Source organism: Hypanus sabinus, chromosome 12 (assembly GCF_030144855.1).
Source record: "Hypanus sabinus isolate sHypSab1 chromosome 12, sHypSab1.hap1, whole genome shotgun sequence".
Taxonomy (NCBI): Eukaryota; Metazoa; Chordata; class Chondrichthyes; order Myliobatiformes; family Dasyatidae; genus Hypanus; species Hypanus sabinus.
Window position 1 is genome coordinate 39,127,682 of NC_082717.1, and position 23,450 is coordinate 39,151,131.

At 39.4% G+C, this 23,450-nt stretch overlaps 1 protein-coding gene across 5 annotated transcripts in view; it reads right to left on the bottom strand.

The window, feature by feature from the left end:
• ubr2 (ubiquitin protein ligase E3 component n-recognin 2) overlaps positions 1-23,450 on the bottom strand; it is a 222,762-nt gene that overhangs the window by 32,309 nt on the left and 167,003 nt on the right. For all 5 annotated transcript variants that reach the window (XM_059985777.1, XM_059985778.1, XM_059985779.1 and 2 more), the window contains 8 exons: positions 21,029-21,228; positions 20,623-20,716; positions 18,825-18,986; positions 14,821-14,930; positions 13,128-13,200; positions 4,833-4,981; positions 4,356-4,411; positions 2,630-2,726 (listed from right to left, as the gene is read on the bottom strand). In XM_059985777.1, the coding sequence (XP_059841760.1) occupies positions 2,630-2,726; positions 4,356-4,411; positions 4,833-4,981; positions 13,128-13,200; positions 14,821-14,930; positions 18,825-18,986; positions 20,623-20,716; positions 21,029-21,228 (941 nt within the window). The remainder of the gene's footprint in view (positions 1-2,629; positions 2,727-4,355; positions 4,412-4,832; positions 4,982-13,127; positions 13,201-14,820; positions 14,931-18,824; positions 18,987-20,622; positions 20,717-21,028; positions 21,229-23,450) is intronic.

The window sequence follows — 23,450 nt, forward strand, 5'->3', positions numbered from 1 at the left end:
AGGAAAAGGGAAGATGCAACGAGACCTAGGTGTCATTGTACACCAGTCATTGAAGGTGGGCATGCAGGTACAACAGGCGGTGAAAAAGGCAAATGGTATGTTGGCATTCATAGCAAAAGGATTTGAGTACAGGAGCAGGGAGGTTCTACTGCAGTTGTACAAGGACTTGGTGAGACCACACCTAGTATATAGTGTGCAGTTTTGGTCCCCTAATCTGAGGAAAGACATTCTTGTCATACAGGGAGTACAGAGAAAGTTCACCAGATTGATTCCTGGGATGGCAGGACTTTCATATGAAGAAAGACGGGATCAACTAGGCTTATACTCACTGGAATTTAGAAGATTGAGGGGGGACCTTATTGAAACATATGAAATTCTAAAGGGATTGGACAGGCTAGATGCAGGAAGACTGTTTCCGATGTTGGGGAAGTTCAGAACAAGGGGTCACAGTTTAAGGATACAGGGGAAGCCGTTTAGGACTGAGATGAGGAAAAACTTCTTCAAACAGAGAGTGGTGAATCTGTGGAATTCTCTGCCACAGGAAACACTTCATTGGCTATATTTAAGAGGAAGTTAGATATGGCCCTTGTGGCTAAAGGGATCGGGGGTATGAAGAGAAAGCAGGTACAGGGTTCTGAGTTGGATGATCAGCCATGATCATACTGAATGGCGGTGCAGGCTCGAAGGGCCAAATGGCCTATTCCTGCACCTATTTTCTATGTTTCTATGTTTTGAACTGACTAACAATTCTCTCACGAATTTTGGCACAAAGGGGTGAGCCACAACCCATCCTTGCTTGCAAAGACTGAGCCTCTGATGGATGCTACTTTTATACCCAGTCATGATACCTCACCTGCTACCAATTAGCCTGCTTAATGTGGAGTCTTCCAAACCGGTTTTACCTGAATATTCTGTGCACTATTCAATCTTATTTTAACTCTGTCACAACTTTTGTTGAGTGTGTTGCAGTCATCAAATTCTAAATTTTTGTATATTTACAAAATACAATTAAGTTGGTCAGTGAAACTATTGAAAATCTTTTCTTTGTACTTTTGTCAGTTAAATAAGGGTTCACGTGAATCAACATCACAGATTTTTGTTTTTATTGCATTTTGGAAAATATCCCAACTTTTCTGGAAATGGGGTTTTTGTGTGTGTGTGTGTGTGTGTGTGTGTGTATACATATATATACTTACTGATTTACTTACTTTTTTCTTTCTATATTATCATATATTACATTGAACTGCTGCTGCTAAGTTAACAAATTGCATGACACATGCTGTTGATAATAAATCTGATTCTGATAAAATCCAAACTTGTGCATTCCTTATTAACAACTTTCTCAATCTGCCTTGTTACTTTCAATAATATGTGCGCACATGCCTCTATGGTCCTGTTCTTGCATCCTTTAAAAAATATATCCTTTAAACAAGGAAATTTCAAAGTGGACTACTTAATTGCACTGAAGTGCACCTGCCAATCTCCTGCTCATAGCACCAGCCTTGTTATACCTATCTCCAATCTACAAAATTGCCAAGTTTTGTGTCATCTGCAACTTTGGAAATTGTGACTAGTATGCTACGGTTATTAGATGAACTTATTGTCACAGAAGGCAACCAGAAGGCTGGAGGACTCCAAATAAAAATTAATGATCTTTCATTCATTTGTTCTCAAAGTTAAATATAACAGAACAAATTATCCATATTACAATTTTGGTCTACAGTAGTGTATCTAATATAAAACCTGAATTAAAAATGTAAAATAAAATTTACAATAAAGAAGTCTTAAATAATTATAAAAGGTCTCTTGGTGAGACAGCACCAGAAATGTAACATACAGCTGATCATAGTGGGATTGAGAATTCTCGCCAACACTTTGGCAAATGAAACAGAGGTGTGATGACTATTTTGTATACCACTCTCATCAGACTTTGGCCTCCAGCACTGTTCCAGTGAAGCCCAACTTGAGCTCGCACAACAGCATCTCATCTTCTGGCTATGCATGTCGCATCTCTTATTGAATTCAACAACTTCAGATAATCAGCCTTTCTGATTTATGTCAGAACGATCAGTTCTGTGGCAAGTCATCCAGCTGTAACATTAATTCAGTTTTTCTCTCTCCACAAATGCCACCTGATCCGCTAAGTATTTCCAGCATCTGTTTTGCATTTTAGCACCCAACTTTTTGCGTGAGTGCCTTTAGTTATTTCTTTCTATTTGCACTCCTGAAGACTGATCAACCTTAATAAACAAGCATTCATCTTTGGAGAGTAGGTTCTGAAATATTAGTTGTTCATCTTTTCATACTCACTTCTGCACCTGCTAAGTGTATCCAGCATTTTCTGGTTTTATTTCAAATTTCCAACTTGGATTTCTACCCGATCACAGACACTCCCTTTGTTCTTTCACCCATCTTTTCCATGTTCCAATTCTGATGTAAGGTCATCAATCCAAAACATTAATCAGTCATCAACTTGAAATATTTGTTTCCCTCTCTATAGTTGGTGCTTGGCCTGCTGAATATCTCCAGCATTTTTTGTTTTTTATCTGCAGCATCTGAAAATTTTTTGCTTCTTCAACAAGAATTTCTCCAGTTAAAATTAAGTACTCAACAACTATAATATACAAACCTGCTAACAGTCGGGCATAGTGTTGCTGAACCACAGACAGAAAACTCACAGTCCAGTGTGATGCAGCAAATCGGGTTAATGCCTTCAGACAGTCATCCTACAATAAAGTATAGCTAGTTAAAACAAGTGAAAATATATGCCAACAAAAGTGAAATAACTTGTATCTGATTAGAGCCTTTCAAAGACATGGAAGTTTATGACACTAGAGGCCATACGGCCTGCTGTGTTCATGTCAGCCAACCAACTTGATCCCACTTTGTTGCTGACTCAACAGCCTTGCAGGCTGGAGCATATAAATAGCTTATTCAAGAAATTAAACACATGTTCTCAATTCTAGCACCTTTCAGAATCACTTTTTCGACACCCAGCATTTTGTGGCTAAAAGATCATTTACTCAACTTCTTTTGTGCCTTTTATTTTTCTTTTAAACATATGTCATAATCCCCTGATCTACAATCATCCCAGCATGGTCTTTCTTTCCAACATTCTCTGCTCCATTATTTCTCAAGTACTAACACCTTGCTGATATAATATATCTGCTATGGGATAACTATTGTTTTTATAAAATTCGAGCTTGGTCTCTCTACTTTTACATCCTCTACCTTGGTGAATAAAGAGCCCAGCTAACTTGCTTAATCACTTAGTCCATTAGTCCTATTACTTCAGGCATCTACAGACATGTCAAATTCCCTTTCATCAAAGTACATCAGTCATGTAAAACTGTTTTTCCTCAGTTGAGAACCCCTCCCATTGCTTTTAAAAAATTCCATTGAAATAAAACCTTTTAGTCCAGTTGACATATGCAACTGCAATCTGAACATGCCATTTCTAGACATGCAGGCAAACCCAGCATTATTGGTGTGGCGGGCTGCATTCCTAGGAAATGAGCAAGAGTTATACAGCACAGACGAAATAGTATTAGATACTCTCCAGATTTAGTGGCTAACAACAAAGCAAATATCTCTACATTGCCTATGCATTTTCTCCCCTAGCCTCCAATCTGGTTCAGTCTGCACTTGGTCATGCTCAGGGGATCTCCCCCATTAATTATCTTCAAGACTCTAAATACCTCCTTCCTTGTAATATGTATAGGATCTAAAACCTCATCACTTATCACTCTCATGTCTCCTTAGTAAACACAAAGGAGAAATAGACATTAAGAATCTCAGCCATCTCCTTTGGCTCCACACATAGGCAGCCCTGATGGTCTCTCCCTAGTCACCCTTTTAAAGAGGTCTTTGAGTTATCTTAAACCAGGCTTGCCAAATCAATCTTGTACCAGTTTTTTGTATTCAATTACCATAATACAAATGCACATCACATATAGCAAGTTGAAAAAAAAATTGTATTATTTATTTTTAGTCCCACACAAAAACTACAAGAGTATAAATTTTATTTGTATCTCCAATTTTTATTAATTTCTGAATTCTGTAAAGGCAAATATCATATCCCCAATGGTCATAATGTGACGATGACCAATAGTAAGAAAAAAATGCCATAAATACTCAGCAGGTCAGCCAGAGAGGAAGAATTTTAGAATTTTAGATCAATGACCATTCAACCATGAGAGGTTAACTGTTTTTCTCTCCACAGATATTGCCTGAATTGCTAAACATTGAGTATTTTCTATTACTAGCATCTAGCTTTTGACTTTTCAAATACCATTTTCAGATTCATATTTTTACTTTGTAATTGTGCATAGTCTGTACATTTTTATAATACCTACCTGTCTACATGGTAGATGACCAAACAGTGGCTTTTCTTCATCTGCCAGGAAACGCTCTGGAAATAAATGGAAGAGCTTACACATTACTTGGTCTTAAACAAAGTGAATTTCAGTTGTCTAAGTAATACTAACATTACCAAATAAATTTAACCACGTTTTAAGACTACTACCCAGACAATGATTCATTCATCAAATACAATACATAAAAATGATACAGTTTGATATTCACCTTTTCACAGACTATGCTTTTAGTTCTTTCAATTCCCTTTTGTCTTTTTAGGTAACATAACCTCTTTTCTATCTAATTCTTCCCGATTCTAATGAAATGCAAGTTGTTCCTCTCTCAAAAGAAGTTGCCTGGAATGCACTTTTCAGCACTTTCTGCTCTGAACACATATTCAAAAACATTTTATTTCACTTCCTGGAAAATCTGCATTTAAGTAATAACTCTCTCTGCTGGCATTCACCATGACTAACCTGTTGCTTGAATTGTGTATGCACAGCTTCCCCAGCACATTATAGGGACGCGTGGGTCCTGATCATTAGGATGAACCTTCAGTCCCACTTTGTATGCTGCTGTAGCCAAGGTTGTCAGCATCTCCTTGATGCTATCTGAATAAGGATTCCTAACAAAAATAAGGCACCATTGCAAGAAATATCTAAACAACAAATATGTATTAACCAGCTACCACAGGTTACAGGTAATATAAGGAAACAACGAGCAAGGATATAAATCTGGCCAAGTGAGTTTTAACCTAGCACTAATCTTAATAAACATTGCAGTAAGTGGTGAAATTAAAGAGGGTTGCATGCGATACTTTATGTATACATTTCTTCAGCACATTACTAGGAGATGTTGCATTGTGTGTAATTAGGCACTTAGCATGGGCCAATAAAAAGAATTCAGGTTTAAGTGGAATGAGTGGGCCAGTGTTTTAGAGTGAGGTATTGATCTTTGGCTCATAGAGGCATTGGTGAGGAGAGCAGAGGCAGTAGAGAGACTACTTGTTTAATATTCTTTCTTTCTTGTTGCACAGTTAAAGCAGTGGGGATGTCAGACAGGATACTGAAATGCTCCTCTTGCGGGATGTGGGAAGGCATGGAGGAGCTCCAGTGTTCCCGATGATCACATCTGCAAAAATCTGCAACCAGCTTCAGATTCTTATAGACCATGTTAAGGAATTGGAGCTGGAGCAACTCTAGATCATTAGGGCGGCTGAGGGATTGATTGATTGATAGGTGATACAGAGAGGTAGTTATACCCAAGGTGCAGGACACAGCTAACTGGATGACTGTCAGGAGGAGGAAAAGAGATGGGCAGACAGTGCAGAATACCCCTGTGGCTATTTGTACCACATGGTAGTATGGCTGGGAAGAGGAAGATAATATAGTGTAACACATGGCAAAGGAGATGGTGCAGAAGGGACTTGTAGAGGCAGATGGCTTGCACCTGCATGGGAGGGGGACTAATAACCTTGCAGGGAAGTTTGCTAGGGTTGCATGGGGGGGGGGGGGTGCGTGTAAAATTGAATTGCAGAGGATGTAAACAAGAGCACCAGAGCTACTAGGGTGATTCTGGGAAAAGTTGATGTTAAGTCTACATACAAAGTCAGGAATGGGAAGGCTGAGCATGGTGGGACGAATGTTCTGCATTCTGCATATTTCAATACAAGGAATATTGTAGGAAAGGTAGATCAGCTCAGGCCATGGATCAGCACATGGTATTATGACATTGTAGTCATGGGTGATAGACGAGATAGAACAGGAGGGGTTAAAGGGGGAGGGGTGGCATTGTGGAATGAGAAATGTATGGGTATGTCCTCGAGAAAGGCCAATTTTGATAGTAATCGAAAGATCTGGCAAGTGTGGTTGAACACATTATTTTCTGGCTAATATATGCTTGGTAAGTGGGATGCCTACAAAAGTGAAATTTTGAGAGTAGAGTTAGTATGTTATTGTCATAAAAAGACAAGGATAAAAGATTAGAGAACTGCCGTTTTTGAGAGATGCTGAGACACTGATTGTTGAGGTGATGCATAGCAGGTCTCAGGCAGGAAAAACAAATCAGGTACTTGAGTATAAGAAATACAAGAAACCACTTAACAAGGAATCAGGTGGGATAAAACAGGAAATGAGGTTATAATAGTAGGCAAGTTGAAGGAGAATTCCAACGGCATTTACAGATATATTAAGGCAAAAGTATACGAAAGGACAAAATTGGTTCTCTTGAAGATCAGAGTGAAGATCTATGCATAGAGCCAAAAGCGATGGGGGAGATCTTAAATGGATTTTTACATCTGTATTTACTCTGGAGCTAGCCAATTCTATAGAAATGAGGCAAAACAGCAGTTAGGTCATGGAGCATAAAAAGATTAGCGGAGGATATTTTGCCGTGTTGAAGCAAATTAGAGTTGATAAATACACAAAGCCTGACAACGTGTTCACTTTGACCCTATGGAAGGCTAGTGCAGAGATATTTAAATCATCCTTAATAACAGGTGAGGTGCCAAAGGATTGAAGGATAGCTAAAGTTGTTCCATTGTTTAAGAAAGGCTCTAAAAATAAGCAGTGAAATTACAGCCAGGTGAGCCTGACATCAGTAGCGGTAAAGTAACTGGAAGATATTCTAAGGGACTGAATGTATCCAAGCACTTGGATAGACAAGGGTTGATTAGGGATAGCCAAAATGATTTTCTGTGTGGAAGTCATGTCTAACCAATCATAAACAAGAAAAAGAATCTGCAGATGCTGGAAATCTAAGCAACACATACAAAATGCTGGAGGAACTCAGCAGACCAGGCAGCATCTAAGGAGTAAACAGTCGACATTTCAAACCGGCACCCTTCATCAGGAAGTCAGTGCAAGAAGATGGGGGAAGGGGTGGAAGAAATACAAGATAGTAGGTGATAGGTGAAACCAGGAGGAGGGTGGGGTGAAGTCAATTGCTGAAAGAGATAAAGGGCTGGAGAAGGGGGCATCTGATAGGAGAGGACAGAAGACCATGGAAAACAGGGAAGGGGGAGGAGCACCAGAGGGAGGTGATGCACAGGTAAAAGAGTAAGGTGAGAGAGGAAAATGGGAATGGGAAATGGGGAGGGATGGGGGGTAGCCTCTACTGAAAGATTGAGAAATCTACATTCTTGCCGTTAGGTTGGAGGCTACCCAGGCAGAATATAAAGTGTTGCTCCTCCAACCTGAGTGTGGCTTCATCACAGCAGTAGAGGAGGTCATGGACTGACATGTAGGAATGGGAATGGTTAATAGAATTGAAATGGGTGGTCATTGGGAAATCCCCTTTTTCTGGTAGACAGAGCGCAGATGCTCAGCAAAGCTGTTTCCCAATCTAGGTCGAGTCTCACCAATATACAGGAGGCCAGATCAGGAGTCATCTACACCCCCAACAGATTCACAGGTGAAGTGTCGCCTCACCTGGACAGACTGTTTTGGGTCCTGAATGGCACTGAGGGAGGAAGTATAGGGGCAGGTGCAGCACTTGTTCTACTTGCAAGGATAAGTACCAGGAGGGAGATCCATGGAGAGGGACAAATGGGCAAGAGAATCGGATAGGGAGCGATCCCTGCAGGAAGCAGACAGCGTAGGGGGGCAGGGAAAGATGTGCTTGGTAGTGGGATACATTAGAGATAGAGGAAAGTGTGGAGAATTATTTGCTGGACTTTTGCCCAAACTGCACCAACTGCCCGTTAGCACCCTGTAAGCTTTCTTAACTACCTTATCTACCTGTGAGGCAACTTTCAGGGATCTGTGGACATGTACCCCCAGATCCCTCTGCTCCTCCACACTACCAAGTATCCTGCCATTTACTTTGTACTCTGCCTTGAAGTTTGTCCTTCCAAAGTGTACCACCTCACACTTCTCTGGGTTGAACTCCATCTGCCACTTCTCAGCCCACTTCTGCATCCTATCAATGTCTCTCTGCAATCTTCGACAATCCTCTACACTATCTACAACACCTCCAACCTTTGTGTCGTCTGCAAACTTGCCAACCCACCCTTCTACCCCCACATCCAGGTCGTTAATAAAAATCACGAAAAGTAGAGGTCCTAGAACAGATCCTTGTGGGACACCACTAGTCACAACCCTCCAATCTGAATGTACTCCCTCCACCACAACCCTCTGCCTTCTGCAGGCAAGCCAATTCTGAATCCACCTGGCCAAACTTCCTTGGATCCCATGCCTTCTGACTTTCTGAATAAGCCTATTGTGTGGAACCTTGTCAAATGCCTTACTAAAATCCATGTAGATCACATCCACTGCACTACCCTCATCTATATGCCTGGTCACCTCCTCAAAGAACTCTATCAGGCTTGTTAGGCAAGACCTGCCCTTCACAAAGCCATGCTGACTGTCCCTGATCAGACCATGATTCTCTAAATGCCCATAGATCCTATCTCTAAGAATCTTTTCCAACAGCTTTCCCACCACAGGCGTAAGGCTCACTGGTCTATAATTACCCGGACTATCCCTATGACCTTTTCTGAACAAGGGGACAACATTCGCCTCCCTCCAATCCTCCGGTACCATTCCTGTGGACAACGAGGACATAAAGATCCTAGCCAGAGGTTCAGCAATCTCTTCCCTTGCCTTGTGGAGCAGCCTGGGGATTATTCCATCAGGCCCCGGGGACTTATCCATCCTAATGTATTTTAACAACTCCAACACCTCCTCTCCCTTAATATCAACATGTTCCAGAACATCAACCTCAGTCATATTGTCCTCACCGTCATCAAGTTCCCTCTCATTGGTGAATACTGAAGAGAAGTATTCATTGAGGACCTCGCTCACTTCCACAGCCTCCAGGCACATCTTCCCACTTTTATCTCTAATCAGTCCTACCTTTACTCCAGTCATCGTTTTGTTCTTCACATAATTGAAGAATGCCGTGGGGTTTTCCTTTACCCTACTCGCCAAGGCCTTCTCATGACCCCTTCTTGTTCTTCTCAGCCCCTTCTTAAACTCCTTTCTTGCTACCCTATATTCCTCAATAGACCCATCTGATCCTTGCTTCCTAAACCTCATGTATGCTGCCTTCTTCCACCTGACTAGATTTTCCACATCACTTGTCACCCATGGTTCCTTCCCCATATCATTCTTTATCTTCCTCACCGGGACAAATTTATCCCTAACATCCTGCAAGAGATCCCTAAACATCGACCACATGTCCATAGTACATTTCCCTGCAAAAACATCATCCCAATTCACACCTGCAAGATCTAGCCTTATAGCCTCATAATTTGCCCTTCCCCAATTAAAAATTTTCCTGTCCTCTCTGATTCTATCCTTTTCCATGATGATGCTAAAGGTCAGGGAGCGGTGATCACTGTCCCCCAGATGCTCACCCACTGACAGATCTGTGACCTGACCCGGTTCGTTATCTAATACTAGATCTAGTATCGCATTCCCCCTTGTCGGCCTGTCAACATACTGTGACAGGAATCCATCCTGGACACACTTAACACACTCTGCCCCATCTGAACCCTTGGAACTAATCAAGTGCCAATCAATATTAGGGAAGTTAAAGTCACCCATGATAACAACCTTGTTATTTTTGCACCTTTCCAAAATCTGCCTCCCAATCTGCTCCTCGGTATCTCTGCTGCTACCAGGGGGCCTACAGAATACCCCCAGTAGAGTAACTGTTCCCTTCCTGTTCCTGACTTCCACCCATACTGACTCAAAAGAGGATCCTGCTACATTACCCACCCTTTCTGCAGCTGTAATAGTATTCCTGACCAGTAATGCCACCCCTACTCCCCTTTTCCCCCCCCCCCCCATCCCTTTTAAAGCACTGAAATCCAGGAATATTGAGAATCCATTCCTGCCCTGGTGCCAGCCAAGTCTCCGTAATGGCCACTACATCATAATTCCATCTATGTATCCAAGCTCTCAGTTCATCACCTTTGTTCCTGATGCTTCTTGCATTGAAGTACACACACTTTAGCCCTTCTACCTTACTACCTTCATTCTGCTGCTCTTTCCTCAAAGCCTCTCTAGATGTTAGATCTGGCTTTACTCCATGCACTTCTTTCCCTGCTCTATCACAACGGGTCCCACCCCCCTTGCAAATTAGTTTAAACCCTCCTGAACCAAGCCAGCAAACCTACCAGCAAGGATATTGCTCCCCCTCGAGTTCAGGTGCAACCCATCCAATCTGTACAGGTGCCACCTTCCCCAGAAGGGATCCCAATGGTCCAAAAATCTAAAACCCTGCCCCCTGCACCAACTCCTCAGCCACGCATTCAATTGCCATCTCCTCCAATTCTTCCCATCACTATCAAATAGTACTGGTATGTACTATGCATGTACTGGCATAAACTGAATAAGTTTCCTTGTAAATTGTAGTAAGCCTGGCTCGGCGGATAGTGGGGTGGTAGGTGAGGACAAGAGGAATCCTATCTCTGGTGGATTGGCGGGGGAACAGGGTGACGGAAGATATGAGAAATGGAAGAGATGGAGGTGAAGTTAGCATTGATGGCAGAGTAAGGAAAGTCCTTTTCTTTGAAAGATCAGGATGTCTCATTAGTTCTGGAATATAAAGCTTCATCCTGAGAGCAGATGTGGCAGATATGGAGGAATTGAGAGAAGGAGATGGCATTTTTACAAGCGACAGAGTAGGGTGAGGTATCGTCCATGTAGTTGCGAGAATCAGTAAGCTACATGGTATATCAGTAGATAAACTGTCTCCATCCAGAGATAGAGAGAGAGATTGAGAAAGGGGGGAAGGTGTCAGAAATGGTCCAGGTAAATTTGATGGCAGAGTGATTCCTGTGCTCGTGTTTTGGCCTCCTGTATATCACTGAGACCCGATGAAGATTGGGAGACCGCTTCGCTAAGCACCTATGCTCCGTCCGCCAGAAAAAGTAGGAAATCCAGTGGCAGCTCATTTTAATTCTACTTCCCATTCCCACATATGAGTCCGTTCCTCCTCTACTGCCGTGATAAGGCCACTCCCATGTTAAAGGAGCAACACCTTACATTCCGTCTGGGTTGCTTTCAACCTGGTGGTATGAACATTGATTTCTCTAACTTCTGGTGATGGCCCCATCCTCTCACCACTTCCCCATTTCTGCGTCACTCTCTCACATTTTTCCTTACCTGCCCATCACCTCCCTTTGGTGCTTCTCCTCCATCCCTTTTTTCCATGTCCTTCTGTCCTCTCCCATCAGAATCTCCTTTCTCCAGCTCTTTATCTCTTTCACCAATCGATTTCCCAGCTCTTCACTTCATCCTTCCCTCTCTCCCGGTCTTACCTATTACCTACTACCTTATTTCTTCCTTCCCCCCCCCCCCCCAACACTACCTTCTTACCCTGACTTTTCATATTTTTTCTCCAGTCTTGATGAGGCGTCTCAGCCCAAAATGTCAACTGTTTATTCTTTTCTACAGTTGCTAAGTTCCTCCAGTATTTTGTGTCATGTCTAACCAATCTTACAGTTTTCTTACCAGGAAAGTTAATGAAGGCAAGGCTGTGCAAGTTGTCTACATGGACTTTAGCAAGGCCTTTGACAAGGTCCTGCATGGGAGGTTGGTTAAGAAGATTCAGTAGTTTGGCATTCAGATTGAGGTAGTTAATTGGATTAGGCATTGGCTTCATGGGAGAAGCCAGAGAGTGGAAGTAGATGGTTGACTGGAGACCTCTGACAAGTAGTGTGCCACAGGGTCCGCTGTTCTTTGTCATCTGTGTCAATGATCTGGATAATAATGCAAACTGGATCAGCAAATTTACTGATGACACCAGGATTGGGAGGGGGGGGGGGCGGGGGCTGTGGTGGACAGTGAAGAAGGCTAAGTTCACAGGATCTGGATCAGCTGGAAAAATGGGCGGAAAAATGGCAGATGGAATTTACTGCAGACAAGTGTAACATGCTGCCCTTTGGGAGGACAAACCAGGGTAGGACTTACACAGTGAGCAGTCTGGGAATACAGATCCATAATTCCTTGTAAGTGATGTCACAGGTATGTAGATAGGGTTGTAAAGATAGCTTTTGACACATTGGCCTTCATAAATCAGAATATGCTGAAGTTGAAAAAGGTGGTGAGGCCTAATTTGGAGTATTGTGTCCAGTTTTGGTCACCTACGTACAGGAAAGATATCAATAAGATTAAAAGAGTGCACAGAAAATTTGCAAGATTGTTGCTGAGACTTTGGGGAGAGATATAGGGAAAGGTAAAATAAGTTAGGACTTTATTCCCTAAAGGTATACAAAATTATGAGGTGTATAGATAGGGTAAATGCAAGCAGACTTTTTTCCCCACTGAGATTGAGTGTGACTGCAACTAGAGGTCATGGGTTGAGAGTGGAAGGGAAAATATTTAAGGGGAACACAAGGAGAAATTCCTTCACTTAGAGGACTGTGGAACAAGCTGCCAAGAGAAGTGATGGATATGGACTGCTACGGTCCAAGTGCAGGTCACTGGGCTGAAGGGCCTGTTTCTGTGCTATAGTTTTCTATGGCTTCATGAATCTATAGATAGCCAGTGCCTTCATCATGTTATTACGGAGCTACAGAAATGAGACTCTTGAGCTTGCATCAGCTGAAATGAACTTTAAATTATTTCTGCCTACAATTATATTTAACCACCAATATAACTATTACATTGAAAGACAAAACTGCTATTCCCATTAAATGCTGTCAATTAATTTCAATTTACATTTCTATTTATCTGAACTGTCTATTGTGAACAAATCTTCTACAAGAGCACTGAAAAAAAAAAAGATATTTTTGAGAATACCATAATGCTCTAAATACATACTTTGGCTTTATGTCAGGTCTAAATCCCTCAGGGGCTTCAATTCCTTCTAGACTGGCACTGGAGGGGTTATCTGCTAAATCAGGAAATGATACATGGTTGACATACTTTTAACTTAATTTCAAACATCCATTTTTTTAACTTTAAACCAAAGGCATCCATGAATATGCAGAGAGCTGCCAGCAATATATATTCAAAATCCCACTTAGCCAGAAAGATGGAGCAGACTTTTTAGTGATATTTATGAGAATCACCTTGACTATATCCCTTGATTTGGTTTTATTATATTTACACCTTAAAAGCAGTATTCAAAGTTATTTATCATGTAACAATTGCTAACTGTTCAGATTTGAGAATTAAGTTGAATGTGTATGAATCAGCCCAGATTTTTCTCATTCAGGGAACAAATGTTTATTGCATATATTTTGTACTACTTATGATAATCAAGAAAAACTAATTTAACCTGGAAGTGGATATAATGTGGTACAAGTTTTAACAACTAGTAAAAAAGCAACATCAGTATAGAAACCAATGAATCAATGATTGTTTGAAAAGGAGTCTTAACATGTATCTCACCCAATTAGTGTTTTCAATCTGTCCTGTTAATAGTGTTTGGAGAGATTTATATAATGTAACTGGACAGATATTACATTTAGAAAATGCTTTGGGTTGAAGACAACAGAAATAAAATTGGAATGCTGCATCATAAACAAAAAATAATAAGGGTCACCACTTTGTTTTTTTATTTTATTCAATCACAAATTGTGGTTACTGTGTACCAGCATTTATTTCCCATTCCCGTGTGCTCTCAAGAGAGTAGTTTTGAGCTTCCTCACATTGCTGCTGGCTTTCAATTGAAGGTGCAATCAGAATATTATTAGGTTGCAAATTTCAAGATTCAGTCTCAAAGACAATGAAACATGAGGATATTTTGGGAGGTACTACCAGAATAAATCAGGCAAGTAAGTACAGTGAACTTTGGGGATGGATCATGCTGTAGTGTCTGAGCAAATGCTTGGAATAACAGAGTGCCAATCAAATGGGTTGTTTTGTCCTGCCTGGTTTTGCACTGCGAGTGCTCCTTGACATCATGACTTATATCAAATTACTTTGGAGCATAATATTTTAAAATACACCATTCAACTTCAAGTGGTTTGCATTTATGGAAAAAAACTAAACAATGTGCTCACGCATCATACAAACTCGCTTGATATACTTCATCTTAATATTAAACACACAGCTTACCTGAAAATTATTGGGTTAAAGAGAGATTGGATAAACATCCTATAGTTCTGACTATGACTCAGCAGGAAAAGGATAAATAATGGTTCCTTTCAGAAGCAGTGCAAGATTGCATTTGCAAGCTGCCTCTTTTGCTGAATATGGGGTAGCTAAGAAGAGCTTTAAGTTTGCTTCCATTAAACATATTTGATAACAATGTCATTATATGGCCATTAACAGTTAGCCTAAATAAATAGAGCAGAACAATAATAATTAGTCTGTATGGATTGAATTCTTTTTTCTCTCAGTAAGTTTCAGTAAACTTTGCTTTGGCTTGTATTGTATCATAGACATACAAATTATCTTGATTATGAAAGATAAAAAAAAATCACAGGTAGACAATTTTCATTTTCATTATTATAATTCTGTTTATCCAGAAAATACATGCATTAAATGAAATTCTTTAAGAGCTTACCAGATACTGGCTGCTTATCCTGGATTTTTCTCAATACATTCAAATGTTGCAAAGTACACTTCAGCCATTGAGATAAAACAGGAATTCCCGAAAAGCTTTTTGAATTGTTACTGAAAACACAAAAATACAGGTCTGATTTTTTGCTACAGTAATGCTACCCCAATGGATTCATTATGCAGAATTCCATAATGCTTTCAGTGAAACTAATAGTTTTATCACATTTCCTGGTCCTTAATAGGTTTAGTGTAGAATACTAAATCAAACAAGTTTTAACAGGATGGCATAATTCTAAACTTTTCTTTTTGACTATGAACCTTAGTACATAGTACTATGCTTTCTTTAACATAATTGTGCTGAAAGAGACGACAATTATATCCAAGAGGACCACAGCCTTATTGTGATTTGAAGGTGACCCTGGGGAGCTATGTTTGCTGGAGTCAGGGCCTTGTGCTTTGGCACTTAGTTTGGTAACCCATGTCAAACAGGTTAAAGGATAGCAGTCAGACTAAGAGTAGTCCAGTAGTTCTCCAGGTTCGGGGTTCAGAGTAGGGCTAACAGCTCTGACTAGTCAAACAAAACTGTTACAGAAACAACAATGAAGAATCCTTCTACATCTGTGTGTGATGGCACCCCTGAGTCTCCAAACAGGCCTTGCATAGCTGACAGTACTGAAAATCGAGAGGAAGCTACTGGCATGATGTAACAACCAAATAGCCAAGGGCAGACAGAGATGAAGGAACTTTACTGCTGCCCTAAGCGCCTTTCACTTAGAAAGGTTCAAAGTAAATTTATTATCAATGTATGTATATATTACTACATACATCCTTAAGATGCATTTTCGTGTGGGCATTCACAGTAGGATAAAGAAATAAAGTAGAATCAATGAGAAATTATACACAAAAATTGACAAATAACCAATGTGTAAAAGGAGACAAACCAAATAAATGCAAAAAAGACAAATAAATAAGACAGACAAATAAGTAAATAAATAAATATTGAGAACATGAACTGTAGTGTCATTGAAACAGTCCATAACTTGTGGAAAAAGTGAATGAAGTTAGGCACTCTGGTTCAGGAGTCTGATGGTTGAAGGGTTAATACTGTTCCTGAAAATCGTCAAGTTTATTGCCATTTAACTATATACATGCATATTGTCACAAGACAACATTTCTCCAGTCAGGGTGTATAGCACAGTCGTACACATAACACATATATAGCACACAATAACTTGGGAAAGTGGGAAAGTAAGAATTAAATCTACAAATGAATTACACATAAACAAAGTAAAGTGCATTAATTAAATATTGCAGAGTACAAAATAAATTAAACAAAGACACTTAGCGATGTGCAACCTATAGCTCCTGTATCTCCTTCCAAATATCAGCAGCAAGAAGAGAGCACGGCCTGAACGGTGCGGGTCCTCAATGATGGATGCTGCTTTCACGTGCCAGCACTCCTTGCGCTCGATGGTGGTGGGGGCTTTGCCTGTGATGGATTGGGCTGTTTCCACCACTTTTCAAAGGAAAAACTGAGGGGAATTCCAAACAATTGGAAGAATATATTGTGTTAGGTAGGGCAAAGAAAGTGGCCATAAAAAGCCAGTGTCAGAAGATTCAGGTACTGAATACAGTGGCAAGAGAAAGTTTCAACTCTCTGCAATTACCTAGTATTCTGCATTAATTACTCATAAAATTGGATCTGATCTTCATTCAAGTCACAATAATATACAAACACAATCTGCCTAAGCTAATGACATACAAACAAATGTACTTTTCATATGTTTATTGAACACATTGTTTAACCTTTCACACCCCAGGCTGGAAAAAGTATGTGAATTCTTGTATGTAATAATTGGTAGAACCTCCTTTAGCAGCAATAACCTCCACCAAACGTTTCCTGTAGTTGCTGATCAGACCTGCACAATGGCGAAGAGGAATTCTAGACCATTCCTCCATCCAAAACTGTCTCAATATTTCTGGGATACCTTGCATGAGCAGTCCTCTTCAGGTCATGGTACAGCATCTCAATTGAGTTACGGTCAGGACTCTGACTTGGCCATTTCAAAACATGAATGTTCTTTTTAAACCACTCTGTTGATTTACTCTTGGGTTTTGGATCATTGTCTTGTTGCATCATTCAACTTCTATTAAGCTTCAGATGATGGACCACTACCCTGATATTCTCCTGTAAAATGTCTTGATGCAATTTTCAATTCATGGTTCCCTCAAAAATTGCAAGCTGTCCAAACCCTGAGGTGGCAAAGCAGCCCCAAACCATGATGCTACCACCATGCTTCACAGTTGGGATGAGGTTTTAGTGTTGGTGTGTAATGCCCTTTTTCCTCCAGAAATAGCAGTATGCATTTCTGCCAAAAAGTTCAACTTTTGTCTCATCTGTCCACAGAACATTGTTCCAGAAGCATTGTAGAACATCCAAGTGGTCTTTTGCAAATTTGAGATATGCAGCAATGCTATTTCTGGAGATAAGTGGTTTCCTCCATGATGCCCACCCACGAACACCATTCTTGTTCAGTACTCTTCTTATAGATGTCCTGCAAAGATCGCACCAAGTTCATTTTCACTTTCAGCATTGATGAAAGTGAAAAAGAACTTGGTGCGATCTTTGCAGGACATCTACAAGAGTAGCAAAAGTAACGAATATCTTCTATTTGAAGACAATTTCTTACTATGGACTGAGAACACTCAAGTGTTTAAAAATGCCTTTTGTAGCTTTTTCCAGCTTCATGCATCTCTACAATTCTTCTTGTAAGGTCCTCTGAAAGATGTTTTGATTGAGGCATGTTGCACATAAACAGATCTAACAGATCTTTCTTGAGAAGAGCAGGATCTGATTTTGTGTGTCTCTTTTTTTTAATATATAGGGCAGGGCACCTCTACAACCTGCACCTCCAATTTCATCTCATTGACTGGAACACCTGACTCCAAACAGCTTTTGTAAAAGGCATCACCCCAGAGGTTCACATACTTTTTTTGAACTTAGATTGTGATTGTTTAAATGGCCTACTCAGTATTGACGAGAAGTACAACTGTTAGTGTTGTTAGTTTAGGCAGATTGTGTTTGTCTATTATTGAAACTTGAAGATCCCACCACATTTTATGAGTAATTAATGCAGAAAACCAAATAATTGCAAAGGTTTCACAAACTTTTTCTTGCAACTGTATATATGGCTAAACTGGTGATGATTTCAGAAAATCATCCACAGCTTTGAGAGAGTTTTTGGAGGAACCTGCAAAAATAGTATCACAGGAGTCAACTTTTATTTGCGAGGAAATGTAGTGAATGAAACAACAGAGAGGCAGTAGCAAAGATTAGTGTAGCTGACTGAATTGACTAGCATACAGCAATGTGCTACTGATAAATAGGATGTCATTCATATTATTGTTACAGTTAGAATTATCAAACCTTAAATACACTTGAAAGTTTCTATTACACGTACTTAAAATTATCTGGAAATAAGAGGTAGAATTGTTACTAGATGCTGCCTGTTTGCAAATGCTGGAACTGGAGCAAAAGATAAACTGCTGGAAGAAGTCAGTGGATCAAGCTGCATATTCGAAGGCAAAGGGACGGTCATAGTTTTGGGTCAAGACCTATAACGATGGTAGAAAATCACTGCACTTGGCCCAATGTACCAATATTCTGAAATTACTGTGGAGCATACCACTTTAAGATTCACATCAACAGTTGCACTGTACTATTTGAAAACAGCAGGTCAAGGAATAAGATAAAGATAGTGGAGTGCCAAGTGCAATAATAGCAGAGTGGACCCTTCAAATTTGCCCATCAATGATAAAGCTCTTGGAATCTAAGATTTTGCACAAGACTTCAACTGGCATATGAATATATTTGCTCATATTCAGGCTTCAAAGTATACCTGCAACTGTTGTTCCATTGTCTGTGGTTGCTAATTAGCGGTATAATGGCTATATAGAGAATAGAGTTACTCAACACGCATAATACTGGACACAATAATACAATCTAACCTGTTCTGTGGGTTCCAAGATGAAGGAAGCAAAGGGATTACTGTATTGCTCAAACATTCACAGAGAGGACAAAGAAACTCTCCATTCTCCACATCATAGCTAGTGTGCACCCTTAATCTCTGTTGTCTACGCTGTTCTTTTGCTTGAACTGCATCAAAATAACTGCAAAAAGAATAATATTTAATTAGAATTTTTAAACTTACATAAAAATAACTGTAAGCTCAAGAGAAATTATAATTGTATTTTAGCTCAAATGTGTGCATCCGTGTATATAAAAATACTACTTTAAGAATTAAAGTACTCTAACCCATATGTTTTGGTCATGTGTAAGTTTAAATAATTTTTGGAGGGATGTGTTTGGAATATTATCTAAAGTTATATATATGGATGTTCAACCTAATCCACTTACAGCAATTTTTGGGATTTTTCCAGAGGAAGCAAGCAAAGTGTCTGCTTCCGCCCAACATGTGATAGCTTTTTCAACTTTACTGGCTAGGAGAACTATTTTGCTACACTGGAAAGAATCTAACTCACCTACTGTTTTCTATTGGCTCTCCTCCATTATGTCATGTCTAAGTTTGGAGAAAATTAGAAGCCGGACAATTGATACATCCTTTGATTTTGAGCAAGTCTGGCGACCCTTTATTCAATATTTTCACCTGATTTAATTTATCTTTATTTATTTATTTTTCTTTATTCTCTTTGGAGAAAATCCTTGTCCGTGAAGGTTCGGAGATGACTGGAAGGATGTGTTTTTTTTCTCTCTCTTTTTTTAAAAAAAGTTTATCCTCAATTGGACTGCCCAATCTTTCTTTTTCTTTCTCTTTTTTTTTTGTTTCAGTTTAGTTAGTGGGGTTTTCTTTCTTTAGCAATAAAATTTTCAATCTTTCTTTACGATTGCTATGAGGAGTTATAATTTCGTTCTGACCATTGTATATATAACAGCATAATATATTACCTATTTGATTTTGATATTATATACTTTGTTTTTACTATTGCTGTTTATGTCTTTTATATTATCTACTTGTTAAACTCCTCTTTCGATTTGTATATTCTTTATTTGAAAATCAATAAAAAAGATTGAAAAATGAAATGAAAGAATTAAAAATTTATATCAGTCTACCATTTGAAGAGCTCAGTTGAATATAGGAAAGAATTGTAAAGGCACTTAATCTTTGACCCTGCTGGGCACACAAAGGGCTAAAGGGTTCCCAACCTGGGGTCCGTGGACCCCTCAGTTAATGGCATGAATCTTTGGCAAAGAAAAGGTTGAACACCCCTGAGTTAAAGGGTCAGTAGATATAACTAAATAGAATGCTGTTAGTCCTGAGTATTTAAATATCTTGACAAAACAGGAAGAATATTTGTTTCTAATTGATAGTAACATGGCTCAAAATTACAGTAAACTAAGCTGGAGGACAGAAAATTAAATAGCTTACTGTAAAATGTTACATAATCATATAACTTCAGCAGATTATGTGAAATATGCCATAACTAATCATTAATTAATTTATTTATACAGCTGAAGTATCTTACTGGGCAACAATAGATAAAGACCAGTGAAAAGAAGAGAACCTGCTTGAAATACCCAGTAGGCCATTTTGCATTTGTGAAAAGAGAAGCAGAACCAATTTTTCAGGATAACTCATCAGATTTTAGCTGTGGGGAAAAAACTTGTTTCAGCATTGAAAAATTTACTGATCATCATTTGCGAAGATCAGTGGAATGTTTCAGACACCAGCCTAAACTTTTTGAATGGTGAAGGGAACTACATTTGTTATGAAGATTTTGTACTAACCTCTGCCAGCAGTGGGCATGCATGATGTGTCCACAGCTACCTATATGGGTGCCACAGGTCAAATCTGGCTGCATGATCAATGGGTCATAGTTTTCTAATGAAGAGAAATAAAAACACATTGAAAATGAACCTAACACTTGATAAATGGTGAATTTGAAAAAGCATGTTTTCCAATAAACATGAATTTAAAATGATGCTGACTTCAGGAAAACAAAATACACCCATTTAAAATATTTTAGGCCAACAAGGTATATTATGCTATCAAATTTAAAGACTCTCCTAATACAGCTAAAGTCTGCCATTTTCCTGACTTAACGACAGTGAAAACATAAATAAAATTGTTGAAATCCCAGTAATGAATTTTTTCCTTCGATGATAACTCATAGTTTCAAAAAAGTGAAGTCACCTGGATCCTGAATGGTTCTTGTCCTGTTCTTTGATAAGACAGTTGACCTTTGAACAAATGATGCCAAAACCATTGCTTTGTTATTAACTTTGATCTCTTGTTCCTCCTGACACAAGATGCATGTCACAATTTGCTTCTTTTCAAAAACCTTTGTTTGTCTGGGACCCAAAGCAATCAATGCAGCGTCAGGAACTATTGGGCTACAGGGGAAAACAAAATGACAGTATTAGTTTACTTGGGTTTAAAGAAAAATCATTCAATTAGGTGCCACATGAGAGATTATTGCACAAGTTTAGAGTAATATGATTGTGGTTAAAGTGTCAGCAGAAATTAATTAATTAAAATAAATAAAATAAAGGATGGAATAAGCAAAACATTTTTATTTTGGTGTCACTGGTAGCAGCATTTATAAACCATACCGAAATGTCCTAAGAATCTGATAATTAAGCCAACCTCTTGAACCGCTGCAAGCATCCAGAAGGTGAAGACACTTCTGCAGAAATGTTGTGTTGTCAAGTTGGATTAAATGGTAATTTTTGTGCTGCTGAAGGATCAGTGCTTGGTCCTCAACTGGTAAGAACCAATATCAATTTATGGGAGGAGGCTGAGAGCAACAAGTTCACTGACAGGATAGGGAAATAGGATCATAAACTGAGAAGAAGGCACAAAAAGACTGCAAGTGGAAAAGGAAGTCAAGTAACTGGACAAGATGGTGGCAGATGAAAATAATGTAGGGAAATACAAAATTATCCATATTAGGAAAAATGGCAAGCCAAATTTTATTTTTAAAAGGAGAGATGCAAGTAAATGTAGAGTTTAATATGTCTACACAGAAGTCACAGTAACAACAATGCAGAAGTTAAGCAAATGGTACATTAACCTTTATTACACAAGGATTAGAGTGCAAGACTAAATAATTAATGCGACAACCACATAAACCACTGATAAATTATAATTAGAGCTTTGACTTTGTCATCTATTAAAGGATATGTTTAACTGAGCAAGGTTTAAGTAAAATGTAGTGGATTTCTTTTCTGGGAAGAGAGACAAGTCCCCATAAGTTATGTTCCCTAAACTTAAGGGAGTAAGAATGATCAAATCCTTGAAGGATTTGACAAGACAGATATTGAGAAACTCTTTTCTTTACTCTATATTTCTAATATCTGCAAAATTACACAATGTTGGGCTGGTTATTTACTACTGAAATGGGCTGTCGAGCCACTCTTATTGTAGTCTTTACAGTCACTTACTGTTTCTATTCCTCAAGTTCTTAAAAATATAACATAACGAAAAGCAGGAGGATGCAATTTGTTCCCTTGCTTTCATTTCACTATTAAGGTCATTGTCAGTTAAGGATGACACTCCACCACCAGCATATTTGCGAAGAACCTTCCTGAGACACAGAGTGGGATTTGTCGAGTTATGATCTTCTGGGTTTGTCAGGTTCAGAAAAGTGTATTGCTCATAACCTACACTTGAACACAGCCTTTGTACATCTAACTAAGGCACTTGATACTGTAAACAGAGGGGCGCTCTGGACAATCCTGTCAAAACTGGCTGACCAAGCAAATTTGTCAATCTCATCCACCTTTTTCAGAACAATGTGCAATGCCCTGGTTCATATTTTTACTATTAAGCTATATGTATTTCATTTAGCAGCTCTGTAAGAGCAATCTGTTCTGCTGTCAGCCTGTTTGGGTTACTGTTGAAGATAAGGGATGATGAGGAATGTGTACCATCCCATTAGGATGGTAGAATTAGGGGGACGCTTTCTTGGTGAGGGACATTAAAGTTGGTCTTGGGGATTTTTGGTTTGGCAGGAGAGGAAGAGAGGAGATGCTGGGGAGAACCAGTCATAGTGCACAATTTGGCGGGAGACCCAATTGTTCAAGATGGATTGCGAGTGAGGTTCGGAAGATGGTGTGTGCTTTCACATCAACTGAGGGCCCAGCATGTGAGTGACAGAGAAGTTCAAGATGAGCTCCAACTTGTGCACATTGACTGCTTCATTAAAATAGGCCCTTTTCTTTTTGCTTCCTAACCCTTCAGTTAAGATTCCTTTAAACATATGCAGTGTACTGTCTGTTATTTCATGGCACTAATTAGTAACTAGGTAGCAAATTACACAGAATCCACACAAACTGATGTTTGGGGAAGGAGAGCCTTCTCAGTCTCACGAGTTTGGCAGGACCAGAGAGTGTTTTCCTGGGACTTACACAGCCAAATGTGACTGGCCAGGTCCTCTCCAACAGAGATACCTCAAAATTATTCAGTATTTACATGGAGAGTGGCATGGTTTGTGCTGGCTTTTGTGCAGTTTAATATGTTCTTCAAAAATGTGCTGAACCATGCAGTCAGAGATTTTGAATGTGGTGTCTATCTGAAGTTCAGGCTTGATGGATCACTCTTTGACCTGAGTTGT